This window comes from Protomyctophum parallelum (assembly GCF_964188405.1).
Source record: "Protomyctophum parallelum genome assembly, chromosome: 10".
NCBI lineage: Eukaryota > Metazoa > Chordata > Actinopteri > Myctophiformes > Myctophidae > Protomyctophum > Protomyctophum parallelum.
The window spans coordinates 13191113-13205116 of NC_139704.1; the positions used below are offsets into that span (position 1 = coordinate 13191113).

Sequence of the window (14004 nt, forward strand, 5' to 3'; positions counted from 1 at the left end):
TACTCAGTTTGGGGGGAAGTCAGTGGAGAGGAAAGTCATGCCGACTGGCCCATGTCAGTGGTGATGCGTTCCAACAGCCTCCCCCAGCACCGTGTCAAGGCAGAGCACATGGAGAAAATGGCCCTGCACAACCGTGGCAGCTTAGCGGCATGTTGAGCTGTGTTCCTTCAACTTGCAGCTTACATGATGGAAAAACACAATCATGTTATGGATCTGACAACAGTTTGGCCACACAGCCACAATAACATGGTGGCCAAGAGTTTCATCTTGTGCGCCATTAAGCCTAGTTCAGACCAAAGATTTGCGATGAGACGAAGCAGTTTTAAACCCGATTTATATTTCGTCATACTATGGTGTTGTGGACCAAAAGGTGTGAGCTTTGTCAGTCTGAATTACTCCTCAAGTTGACCTTGTCAATTAAGTTACTGGCTAAAGTATGGTCATGTAAATGGTCAATCCCTATCAAATTCCTACCACAGATTACTCCTCCTTTGTAGCATATCTGTTCCTAATTGATGGCTTCTTCCTTTTATAATGTCAGCTGTTTCTTTCTATTGCTGGAAACTACTATAAAATGTAATTTCCTAAAGCAGCCACAGAGAAACTAAATATTATTAAATGTCTGATGTCTACTCATGATTGAATGATTCCTGACTCCTGGCAATGCTAATAGCTGACAACCTTAACCAGTCTCTCCAATGAATATGACAAGCATTTTATTAGTTTCTATGGCTTTTTAGTTTTTAGAACTCCATTCCATCTCTAATTCCATTAATATGGACATAACCCCCATTGTACTTGTAGGCTGTGATTACCTCTTGTTTCCAGCACATGCTATAGTTCCACTTTCAGATAAACTGTGCAGACTGCATGTATTTTATGTAACATGTTTTGTAATTGGCATTACCTGATATTCATTTTCCCTGATGTGTATCATTCTTGTCTTAAAAGTTAACACCTTAAAACAAAGGCACTTCCAATGGCCTGCCTCATGACCATTGTTCAGCATCTTGTCCCTGTGTGAAATTTTGTAACAAATAAATAGAGTCCCATACTTTGCCTTGGGCTTTTAGTGCTACAGGACCACTCAGTGGCACAATGTGCTACCAAATCACTTATGGAGAATGATCCTTAACAATAGTCTGAGGTGAGGTGTTAACTCTTGCCAAGGTAAGAATGCCACGATGCACATGTCATGAAAGCTGATAATGTTCATTCTGTCATCAGCAGTACAATGCATGTGTTTCCCTCTTCCTGTAGGTGCACAATTGGAGCTTGGTACTTCTGCATAATGGGTTACAAAACCAGATCCATGCATTGTGTCTTGCAGTGTGTATGCTTCATGCTGCTCCATTTGCTTATTACAGCACAAGATGAAGGCATAAGAAGTAAGAACACTTCTGTCTTCATTTCCTGACACTTTTCGATCCATGTTGTCCATTCTTTAAAGATAGAACATTGTGTAGGCTACTGTACTTTCAAACACATCTGAAACATGTACTGCGTTTGCATTTCTTTAATGTATTGCTTTAATGTTGCATGTCCAATGTCCTTCAAAAGTGAGAGTATATATTGCTCTTTTATCAGCTCTGAAAGACATTGTTTATTGCCACTGATTCAGTTGTGTCTTTGTCTCCTGTTTAGGTTGTAGGACTGCACCATCTGATTTGGTCTTTATTGTAGATGGCTCGTGGAGTGTAGAGGATGTCAATTTTGAAATAGTTAAGGGATGGCTAGTCAACATAACGCAAAGCTTCAACATTGGAGCAAAGTTCACCCAAGTTGGAGTGGTCCAGTACAGTGACGATCCCGTGTTAGAAATACCTCTGGGCACACACATCTCCAACACAGACCTCATCAAAGCAATGCAGAACATTGATTACATGGGCGGAAACACGCGCACGGGGACAGCCATCAAGTTTGCTACAGACAGACTGTTTGGCCTCTCTGAACGTGGCCCAAAAGGCATCGCCAGAATTGCCGTTGTCCTCACAGACGGCAAGTCTCAAGACGAGGTGATGAAGGCTGCAGAGGCAGCAAGGAAAAAAGGTGTAATCCTCTTTGCAATTGGTGTTGGGCCTGCACAAGAGGCTGAGCTGAAAGACATCGCAAACAAGCCGGCCTCATCATACGTGTTCTATGTAGAGGACTTCAAAGGGATTGTCAAGATCCGCCAAGTCATACGTCAAAAATTGTGCGAAGGTACAGTATACTCACTTTTATACCAGTGAATGGGGCTGCATGTTGATTAAGGCCTGTAGGCTAACAGGCGTGTGTACTTCTGGCAGTACAGGCAACGCCACATCTTGTGTGATTAACTGAGTTAATTATCTAGACGATTAACTGCTTATGATACTGTAAGTGCATATGGTGGCAATTATGTGAGCTTCTAGCTCATTCTGTTTAATGTGTGCAGCATTGAGAATCCAAATAATAGGTCTTGTTTACAGCCTTGTTGAATACAACATAAACCACTTTTCCCAAATCACTTCTCTGCTGTTTATTTAGTCAAATCCATGCAGACATGTATTTACAAGTCAAACTAAAAGATTATTATGCAGTCATGTTTCTGATATGACACTGACACTGGCTCGGAATTTCTTTGTTCTTTTTGCACCTCTGTTTTTCTCTCGCATTCCATTTGTCTCTGTATTCCATGGTCCATTGCAGAGCTTGTTTGCCCAGCAAGAATACCTGTAGAATCTCAAGATGAGGATATCAAGGGATTTGATCTTCTGAGGCATTTGAATTTTGCCAAAAAAGCAAAGAAGACACAGGGGACATACAGTGGCACTAAAGCCTATGAAGTAACATCTCGTATGGACCTTAGTGAAGATACACGGTAAACAAAACCATAATTATACTTATAACCACTTGGGAGAGGCTTATTTTCATCTTTTTGTTGTATTGTTATTTACACTATCACCCATGTATTCAAACATGACTGATGTCTTTCTACACCTGACCCATAAGGTCATTATTCCCAGATGGCCTCCCTCCATCCTATGTTTTTGTGGCCACCTTGAAGTATAAGGGGGGTGTGGCCACTGAAGACTGGGATCTGTGGAGAGTCCAGACTAAAGATGACAAGCCACAGATGGCAGTTACTCTGCGTGGGATAGATCACAAGATCCTGTTCACCACCACAAGTGAAGAAGTCGGTGGTATTCAAACGGTTGTTTTCTCTTCTGAGACAGCAAAGGTAAATTAAACACCTTAAATACATTTTAAATGGAGCTCACAGCGTGAGCTTAGTTAGAACATTCTTTCATGACACATTATTACATTTATCCGATTAAGACCTGAGGCCGATTTTACAAATGTTTTCTAACTCCTAACAGTTTTTCTATGTCAGGGATGCTCAAATGTTTTCATGTCCAAAATTATATATATATTTGGCCGCCGACCCCCATGTCAAAATATTTTGGTCCAGGGACGAGGCATTTCAGTTAAGATGTTCACTTAAAACATATGTATACAATATTTGTAAAATAAAAAAAAATCTGATCTACAAGCTCATAGTGCATCACTTTGTGCCACGCTATGAGCTTGTATACAGAATATCTGCTATTTTCAAATAGCCAAAATATAAAATAATGCTTTTTAGCTCAAATCTGACACCTGATGCTTTCCCAGTCTTAATGGGTTAACTAAGTATTAACAATGCATCAAGAATGAGTGCTTACATGTATACATGTGTATTGTGTACAAACATGACATGTTGCAGAAGATGGTGTGTAATGTGAACCCTCATTCTTGATTCTGTCACTGATACTGCCACCATTTTGGTAGTGCCTGCCTATGCCACACCTTAGAGGAGTACCCACTATATAATTTGGACCTTGTTACCTACAGTAATGAATGAATGAATTAAAGTTAATATTCTATTCTGGGCAGCCTACTTCCCATATGGAAAATAAATAAATAAATTTGTATATGTTTTACATGAAACTTGTAGTTAATATATATGACAGTCAAAGCAGATATAAGATCCATAGTATTTTTTTGTAAAGTGAAACTTATAACATTTTGTCATTTATAGGAACTATATATAACAGTCAAAGCACATATATAGAGCCATAGTAAGTTTTTGTAAAGTGAAACCTATATAATTTTGTAACTTATAAGAACTATATGTGACAGTAAATCCACATACAATATTCTTAGTAAATTAGTATAAATTGAAATATATATGAACTTATAAATAATTACTGCAGTAAATCCACATACAAAATCCTTAGTAATTGTGTGTTGTCAAACTTGTAGAGTTGGGCAAACATCAGTGAAACCAAAATCTGATAGGATATTGTATAGAAACCATACAATACAGGCCATGTATGTCACAGAGACATCCAAATTAAACAAAACCTAATCTTACAATGAAATAACATGAGATGACAAAATAATGATACATTTTATGACTCCTACATTATTTAAGATCCCCCCCCCCAGTGCCCCCCCCCAGCCAGTGTCCTCCCCAGCCAGTGACCCCCCAGTGTGAAACCCCCCACCCAGTGCCCCCCCAGCCAGTGTCCCCCCAGTATGATGCCCCCCCCAGCCAGTGTCCCCCCCACCCAGTGCCCCCCCCAGCCAGTGTCCTCCCCAGTGTGATGCCCCCCCAGCCAGTGCCCCCCCAGCCAGTGTCCCCCCCACCCAGTGCCCCCCCAGCCAGTGTCCTCCCCAGTGTGATGCCCCCCCCCCAGCCAGTGTCCCCCCCACCCAGTGCCCCCCCAGCCAGTGTCCTCCCCAGTGTGATGCCCCCCCCCCAGCCAGTGTCCCCCCCACCCAGTGCCCCCCCCAGCCAGTGACCCCCCAGTGTGATGCCCCCCAGCCAGTGTCCTCCCCAGCCAGTGTCCTCCCCAGTGTGATGCCCCCCCCCCCAGCCAGTGTCCCCCCCACTCAGTGCCCCCCCCAGCCAGTGACCCCCCAGTGTGATGCCCCCCAGCCAGTGTCCTCCCTAGCCAGTGTCCTCCCCAGTGTGATGCCCCCCCAGCCAGTGTCCTCCCCAGTGTGATGCCCCCCAGCCAGTGTCCTCCCCAGTGTGATGCCCCCCAGCCAGTGTCCTCTCCAGTGTGATGCCCCCCCAGCCAGTGTCCTCCCCAGTGTGATGCCCCCCCAGCCAGTGTCCTCCCCAGTGTGATGCCCCCCAGCCAGTGTCCTCTCCAGTGTGATGCCCCCCAGCCAGTGTCCTCCCCAGTGTGATGCCCCCCAGCCAGTGTCCTCTCCAGTGTGATGCCCCCCCAGCCAGTGTCCTCCCCAGTGTGATGCCCCCCAGCCAGTGTCCTCTCCAGCCAGTGTCCTCCCCAGTGTGATGCCCCCCCAGCCAGTGTCCTCCCCAGTGTGATGCCCCCCCAGCCAGTGTCCTCCCCAGTGTGATGCCCCCCCGCCCAGCCAGTGTCCTCCCCAGTGTGATGCTCCCCCAGCCAGTGTCCTCCCCAGTGTGATGCCCCCCCCCCAGCCAGTGTCCTCCCCAGTGTGATGCCCCCCCAGCCAGTGTCCTCCCCAGTGTGATGCCCAGCCAGTGTCCTCCCCAGTGTGATGCTCCCCCAGCCAGTGTCCTCCCCAGTGTGATGCCCAGCCAGTGTCCTCCCCAGTGTGATGCCCCCCCAGTGTGATTCCCCCCAGTGCCCCCAGCCAGTGTCCTCCCCAGCCAGTGTCCCCCCAGTGTGATTCCCCCCAGTGCCCCCAGCCAGTGTCCTCCCCAGCCAGTGTCCCCCCAGTGTGATTCCCCCCAGTGCCCCCAGCCAGTGTCCTCCCCAGCCAGTGTCCCCCCAGTGTGATTCCCCCCAGTGCCCCCAGCCAGTGTCCTCCCCAGCCAGTGTCCCCCCAGTGTGATTCCCCCCAGTGCCCCCAGCCAGTGTCCTCCCCAGCCAGTGTCCCCCCAGTGTGTGTTTGGGGTCCCCCGCCATGTCATTTTATGTGGCCCGCCTGCCTCAAGCAAAAAAATAAAAATAAAAAGTTTTTTGTTTTTGTTTTTTTTAATAACCAAAATATAGGATTTTATTTTTATTTTTCATTAGCACTGGATGAGAGCAAATAATTAGAATAATAAATTAAGATTAATTTGTATTATTGCTCTTGTATTGCTATTGGAGACACTGGGGAGGCACTGGGGGGACACTGGGGGACACTGGGGAGACACTGAGGGGACACTGGGGAGACACTGGGGAGGCACTCAGGGAGGCACTGGGGAGACACTGGGGAGGCACTGGGGAGACACTGGGGAGGCACTGGGGAGGCACTCAGGGGGACACTGGGAGGCACTGGGGAGACACTGGGAGACACTGGGGAGGCACTCAGGGAGGCACTGGGGAGACACTGGGGAGGCACTCAGGGGGACACTGGGAGGCACTGGGGAGACACTGGGAGACACTGGGGAGGCACTGGGGAGACACTGGGGAGGCACTCAGGGGGACACTGGGAGGCACTGGGGAGGCACTGGGGAGACACTCAGGGGGACACTGGGGAGGCACTGGGGAGACACTGGGGAGGCACTGGGGAGACACTGGGGAGGCACTGGGGAGGCACTCGGGGGCACACTGGGGAGGCATTCAGGGAGGCACTGGGGAGGCACTCAGGGGGACACTGGGAGGCACTGGGGAGACACTGGGGAGGCACTCAGGGGGACACTGGGAGGCACTGGGGAGACACTGGGGAGACACTGGGGAGGCACTGGGGAGACACTGGGGAGACACTGGGGAGGCACTGGGGAGACACTCAGGGGGACACTGGGGAGACACTGGGAGGCACTGGGGAGACACTGGGGAGGCACTGGGGAGACACTCAGGGGGACACTGGGGAGGCACTGGGGAGACACTGGGGAGGTACTGGGGAGGTACTGGACATTTCATATCACACACACCATGATTCACTAGGCCCCTCAAAAAAAAACAGCTTGGCATGGCGCGATTTATTTCAAGAATGGCGCAGCGCCATACCAACAACATTGTGCAGGAAACCTGCTGCATGTACAGTACATGCACTATGCAGCCCTGTAGTGCTGCATGCACAGTACGTGCACTGGTTATTAATATTTGGTTATGTGTGGCTTTCTGGAAAAAAATAAATGTTTACGTTGGCACCCCTGCGATCGTCACACTTTTTCTGTTACAAACTGACCCCGGCCCCCATCAGAGAAGGGAAAAGTTATGTGGCCCTCACAGGAAAAAGTTTGGGGACTACATTGTCTGAAATCAACCATATATCGGACTGGCTGCTCTTAATTGTTTCCTTATATGGGTTGGATATCTCACAATACTAGTCACCATTATGATATAATAGAAGAATGTATAATGAACGCTGTTAGGCTGTGCCAAACCAAAGCCTTTGCCCAAGCTCTGGACATTTTCCCCCTTTCAGATTTCAGCACATTCTCAATCTTGCTTTCACACGTTCACACTTTATACGGTTCAAATAATTTCATACTCTCTAAATCAGTGATCCCTGCTACTTTACTAAGCAATAATTCCTCTCTGCACGATTCCCGGGTAGTTAGGATTTTTGTTCGATTTCCTTGCAGTGTCGCTCTGTACACCTCATCATAACAAGGATAACTACAGTATTTCTCTGTCAGCTTGAGATTTCTAAACACCATTGTGTGCTATTGGGTTCATGACAAATTTCCTATTCTTTTGTCATTAAAAAGATACTGTTTGATGAGAAGTGGCACCAACTACGGCTGCTGGTAACTGAAGATGACGTCACTCTCTATGTGGATGACCTGGAAGTTGAAACATTGTCACTGCAACCCTCTGTTGGCATCTTCGTTAATGGAAAAACACAAGTCGGAAAATATGTCAACAAAGAATCAACAGTACCGGTAAGGTTATCAACAATAATTGTGATTTCCAGACATGCATTTCTTTCTCTCTTTTATTTTTTCTTAATAGTGATTCAACTCGTGCATGTGCCAGCTCACTGTGGAAGCATGTTTCTAGGAAGCCGTTTACAGCTGTTTAGTCTGAAACATGCTTGGCTCAGAGAATAAGAAATCCTTGGCAATACAGGAGCATATTTGACCACTAGGTCTTAAGCTTTGCTTTATTTGGCTCTGGAAGCCTTCTTCCGGTGCAAAGAACTCTGGTCTGGATGCTCAATAACTCATATAGTCATATTTTTATAATGTTCATAGGTTTGCTGTATACTTGGTCCTGAAGTGTTCCTAGGCCAAAGTGGCGATATAATCAACAATAATGTATAATAATGCAGCTGTTAATAATGATAGAAATAGTAATTAAATAATATAATTAAAAAAAAATTACTAAACATTTTACTTCTACTAGACTAAATATGTTGTGTGCCAAAATAGCCGATCTATTAGTTCACAACATGTTACAGCTTGTTTATGTTATTTTGGAGGCAGCACAAGGCTCTTACATTTGATAGAATATGTATTTTTCTACAGGGAGGATAGTTTTAGTATCTACCCATGTGTCTTGATATGTCAAATATTGAATAGGAATATGTACACTGTAAACAAAAAATGCTTTTGGTAACTGGACTTGTAAAAGCTAGATTTTTACATAAATAGGCCATAGACTTGTATGAATCAAGAAGCTGCCAAAAAAACCCCGATAGAAACAGAGTATATTGAAAGCTGCAGCCTGCAGGGATACATTTTCTTGGCTTGTTTTAGAACCATCTAAATTCTAAAGCATATTTGGGTTTCTTTTTTCTATTTAACCATTAAGCCAATTCCCCAAGTGTTTGGCTGTCACTGCTGAGTGTGTAGACAACCACTACAGGCCCGTTGCTCACTGTGGACGACTCTTCTCCATCCAACACAGTTTTGGGCTGTTTTTTCTGCTTCTCTCCAACTGGTTCCCTGTCTCTTCAGCTCCGTCTCAGTGTCTCGCCTTCAGGTGTTCTTAGGCCGCCCTCTCTTCCGCTTCCACTGAGGGTTCCAAGTCAAGGCCTGGCATGTTACTAGCTGTCGGTTTCCTCAGGGTGTGACCGATCCATCCCCACTTTCTCTTTATCTGTTTATCCACTTGCTCCTGAGTCCTGACTCCCTTTTAGCCAGAGTTCCTCATTGTCTCCACCAGGTCGAAGGCATGGGGAGAGAGTATGTTTTTCACTGCGTGTGTGTGTGTGTGTGTGTGTGTGTGTGTGTGTGTGTGTGTGTGTGTGTGTGCGTGTCCGTCCGTTACCAGCTAATCTCTGGCACCGTTAACCCGGTCGATGCCAAACTTTGCACACACACTCCAAAAATCTCGCAAACAGTATCTCTATAGTCATGTGCTCTAGACGGATCTGTCTAATTGGCTATAATTGGCTTTAAAAGTTTGCAGGATTGGCCCGTTTTGAACAAAAAATCATGAACGCAGCGTGCAATTACTAGGCTGAAGAAAATATCCCACCCTTTTCACATGGCCTATTATAGCACCACCAGGAGGCCACAACCTGACCTGGCTTGGTGGAGACCTGTGCCCTGAGGGGCACTTTTTCTAGTGTCTCTCTCTTGTTTGGGCACCTGAAAGGGTTGCACTTCAGACAGCTGTTAATGAAAGTCTAGATCTTTTGCAATGTCCTTTTTGCAATCCTCCGCGTCTAGTCTCTGAACCGTAGAGAAGGATGGATTTGACTTTGGTATTGAAGATCTGCACTTTGGTTGACATGGCTATGGATATAGGTCCTAGCCATCTTCAGAATGATGAAGACTAGAGCTAGACAGAGTCTGGCATTACTACCGGCGTGGCGTATATTATCCCTTGCATAATATACTTCAAAGCTGGTGACGTCCTTGTGCCCACCGCCGTAGAGGTCAGATTTAACCTCCCAGCAGGGATGCCCCAGCTTGGCCAGGCTTTTCATGGCAGCCATATTGACATAAATAGTTATGTAATCTTACTTCCTTCACAGGTAGGGATGTCCCGATCACGTTGTTTTGCTCCAGATCCGATACTGAGCTTTCCCGATCCGATCTTTATATTTTTACACTTATGCCATATCACAATACTATGCCATATACTTTTATTAGACTGGCATTGTGTTTTTTTTTCTTTAAATCATAGCAAAATAATGGTGTATTGGTTAAATAGAGTCCATATACAATACGCTATATACGCGTATACAATACGCTAATATTACCATATCTATCCTATTGTGTGGAGGTCTGGGGAAATAATTACAAAGGAAACCTCCAGCCACTTGTCATCATACAAAAGAGAGCCATAAGATTAGTGCATAAGGTAGGGTATTACGATCATACTAATTAACTGTTTTTAAGGTCAAATACATTGAAGTTTATTGATTTAGTTGAACATAAAACAGCTCTTATTATTTATAAAGTAAGAAATAGACTAATTCCTAAAACTATCTTGTCATACTTCAAGGATAGGGAAGGGGGGTATGAGTTAAGAGAAGACTTAAATTTCCAACAACCCAGTGCCAAGACCACTCGGAAGAGTATGTGTATCTCTGTCCGAGGGGTTAAGATCTGGAATGCCCTACCAGAGGAAGTCAAACACAGTAGTGACTTTTAATTTTTTTTTAAATTGCTCAAGCAAATCCTTTTGGCCAAATACAGCATACTATAGGGAAATTATGTATATGGTGGATGTTGACGTTATTGTATGATCAACTGATACTTTTTTGTACAGGTTTTTGATAAGTAATTAGTGCTGTCATTATTAATAATTAATTAACTAATATTATTGTATTTATGGTAACATAAAAAAATGTGTGAACCAAATGACATTACTCAGCAAGTTAATGTAATGAGTATTACGTTTCATGTTCTGTAAGTAGGATAGGCATTTATAAGCTTTTAGCTTCTGCCTACTCCTTTTGATCATCTTCATGTTTTCGGTTTTGTTCTGTTTTCATAACGGCTTACATTCATTGTCTTTAAATATTGTATTTGAAACTGAAGGATGATCAAATAAACTAAACTAAACAAGGGTTTTCAACTGATTGTGAACGAGGGACCACCACCCTGACTTAGAATCAACCTGGGGACCACTATTGTGTTGGGTGGGGATATGGGCTAAGATTAGTGCTTTTGTAAGTTAACACTTGCTATGCATCCCATGTGTATAGATCCCACTGTTTCTCAACCGTTGACTACTACTGGTAAAATGTCCTAATAATAATGACTCAACCAGACCAGTGGGTGTTACAGTTTGTAATTTTTTAATCCGTCTGTGCTCCATGAGTTTCCGCTGTCCACTGGTCCATCGGACTCCACATTCCAGACCTGAAATGATGAGGTTAGCGATAGGATGGGATTGAAAGTGTGTGTTTGATTGATTGATTGATTGAAATATTTATTAACAGTTTGTAGAATTACAGTACATTTCAAGCACAAACTCAATACAAAGACTGTTAACTGTGAGTGGACGACCCAATTAAGCATTACACTTGTTTACAACAGGGTCCACATTGTTCAATTCATCAAAACATTTAGAGACATACAAATAGACACTTCTATGTAGTTAAAGAACAGAACAGGAATTCATCATATAGGAAGCAAAAAGGGAAAAGATACATATACAGTGAGGGGAAAGGGGGGGGGGGGGCGGTGGGGGGATTCAGATTTTACAGAGGCCAGTTTCGAATTGCAGCCATCCGTAGGTGCCCTTTGAGAGCGGTTTTGAAGGAGTCAAGGGATTCACATGTCTTAATGACTGTTGGTAGGGCGTTCCACATTTTGGTGGCATAGGAGCGAAAATAATTTAGTCCCTTGTTTGTGCCGAATCTGGGTTGTACATGGTTTGTTCCACTCCCTCTGGTGTTGTGGGTGTGGACTTCGTTTACATTAAGGAAGTATTTAGACAGGTACATGGGTATCTTAGTGGTGTATCAAATCTTGTGGACCAGACCCATTGCAAGATGCTGTACTCTGTCGTCGACCCTAAGCCATCCCAGCCTGTCAAAGTGGGCAGGGGTGAGGTGGGTTCGGGGGGTGAGGCCAAGTAGGAGCCTGACCAGTTTGTTTTGGGAGGTCTGGAGCCTTGTTTTAAGGGCCTTTGAGGTGCTGTGGTACCAAGAGGTGGATGCATAGTCAAAGAAACCTTGTACGAGGGCTCCTGTTAAGGTCTTCAAGGTGTTTTTGTTGACCAGTGAGGAGATCCTGTAATGGAATCTTGTTCTTTGATTTACTTTTTTGATTATGTTGGTGGCCATTTTATCACCGGACAGATTGGCCTCCAGGATGGAACCTAGGTAGGTAATTTCATCTTTTCGTGTGATAATGTTGTCACCCACTCTAACCAAGAAGCCATCTGCCTTGCTGAGATTACTATTTGATCCGAAGAGAATGGATTAAGTTTTTCCCAGGTGTAAGGATAGTTTGTTATCAGCGAGCCAGGTGCAGATTCTACCGAGTTCAGAGCTGAGGGTCTTTTCAACCTGCAGTTTGTACAGAGTTGTGTGTATGTCTGCTCGTTGGATGTGATAAGTGTTGTTTGAGGCGTGTTTCTAGTGTGTGTCCGGTTTCTCCTATGTAGTGTTTATGACATTGTGTGCAGGTGATGATGTAGACTATATTGGGGGTGGTCAGAGACAGGGGGTTCCTGATGGGGGAGGAAGTGTGACTATGGGGGTTGTTGATGAATTTGCGGGGTTTGAAATGGAGTGTATGTGGCTGTGGGGGCTTGGGAGGTAAGGTGGAAAATTTGGAATGCACAAGGAGGTCTCCCAGGTTCCTATTCCTTCTGAGTGCAGAAATTACCTGATGTGTTTGTAATGGGGGGTAGGATTGTTGTGTAGTAGTGAAATTCTGTTTAAATTTGTGGTGTAGTGGTTGGAGTGTATGTGAAAATGTGGTTATGAATGGGAGTAGTGTTGTAATGGTAGAGGAGCCGATGGCCTGGATGGTAGGAGAAGAAGAGTTGGAGGAGGGAAGACATAGAGGAGAGGGTAATGTGTGGGCCCTGTCCAGGTCCGTCCCTGTCCCTGCGCTAGAGAGAGGCCTCTGATCCGGGTGCATGCTCTGAGGTGGCTGGGGAAGAAAGCTAGGATTGAGGTTAGGGTTAGAATAGGGGGTAGGAGGCAGAGTGTTGGTGGAGAGTGACTGGGTGGGGGAGAGAGAGGCCAGGGCATTGCTCCTGATGGTACGTAAGAATCTTTTGCTGTAACCTCTCCTTCGGAGGACTGTGAAGAGTGTGTGTGTTGCCTGATTAAAATGTTCCCTATTGGATGAAATCCTGAAAAACCGAATGATTTGTGATTTGATGATTCCTGCAAAGGTGTGCTTTGGGTGGTAGCTGTGTTTATGGAGTAGTGCGTGTGTGTCTGTGTCCTTAAAATATATTTTTGTCAGTAGTCGTTTATGTGTAGGATCTATTGTATGAAAAAATACGGTGGTGTCCAGGAAGTTGATCTCTGTTGGATGAATTATGTGTTTGATGGTTATGGAAGCATGGTGTGTGTTCAAAATCTGTAGAAATGTATCAAACTGTTGTAAGGTGTGTGGCCAGAGCCCTATGATGTCATCTAAAAATCTGAAATACATTGTCGGTTGTAGTGGACACTTTGCCAAGGCCTCTCTCTCCCCCTCACTCATGTATATGTTAGCATAAGCGGGTGCAAATTTCTTGCCCATAGCCGTGCACTCTAGTGTTTGAATGTGAAATCATTGCAATTGAGACTGAGTTCTAAGAGTTGTAAAATGGCATTGTCTGGTCTGGTGTTGTCCGGGTGTGTCTGGAAAAGATTTCTAACTGCCTGTAAACCAGTGGCTGTATGTATGTTAGTGTAAAGGCTGTCAATGTCTATGGTGAAAATGTATGTGTGTGGTGGCACGGCTATGGGCTTGATCTTTTCTAAGAAATCATATGTGTCCCTTAAATAACTGGCGTGTATGGTGGAGAGGGGGTTGAGGAAGTGGTCTATGTACTGTGCTATGTGCTATGCTATGTGACACTATGGGTCTGCCGGGAGGCACCTCGAAGGGAATAGTCCAAGTCTGTGGATCCTTGTGGATTTTGGGTAGTAGATAGAATATCCTAGGTCTGGGGTTATCGGGGCCATAGAGGAAATCGCGTTGTTTGGAGGTGATGT

The 14004-nt window shown here is 45.0% G+C and overlaps 1 protein-coding gene across 2 annotated transcripts in view; it reads left to right on the forward strand.

Annotated features, from left to right (window-relative positions):
- The window catches only part of col21a1 (collagen, type XXI, alpha 1), a 57126-nt gene that overhangs the window by 1648 nt on the left and 41474 nt on the right, over positions 1–14004 (forward strand). For both annotated transcript variants that reach the window (XR_014569869.1, XM_083775332.1), the window contains exons 2-6: positions 1261–1388; positions 1645–2202; positions 2671–2842; positions 2974–3202; positions 7646–7819. Coding sequence is in view for 1 of the 2 variants with exons in the window: in XM_083775332.1 (XP_083631458.1) it covers positions 1292–1388; positions 1645–2202; positions 2671–2842; positions 2974–3202; positions 7646–7819 (1230 nt within the window). In the remaining variant the exon portion in view is untranslated. The remainder of the gene's footprint in view (positions 1–1260; positions 1389–1644; positions 2203–2670; positions 2843–2973; positions 3203–7645; positions 7820–14004) is intronic.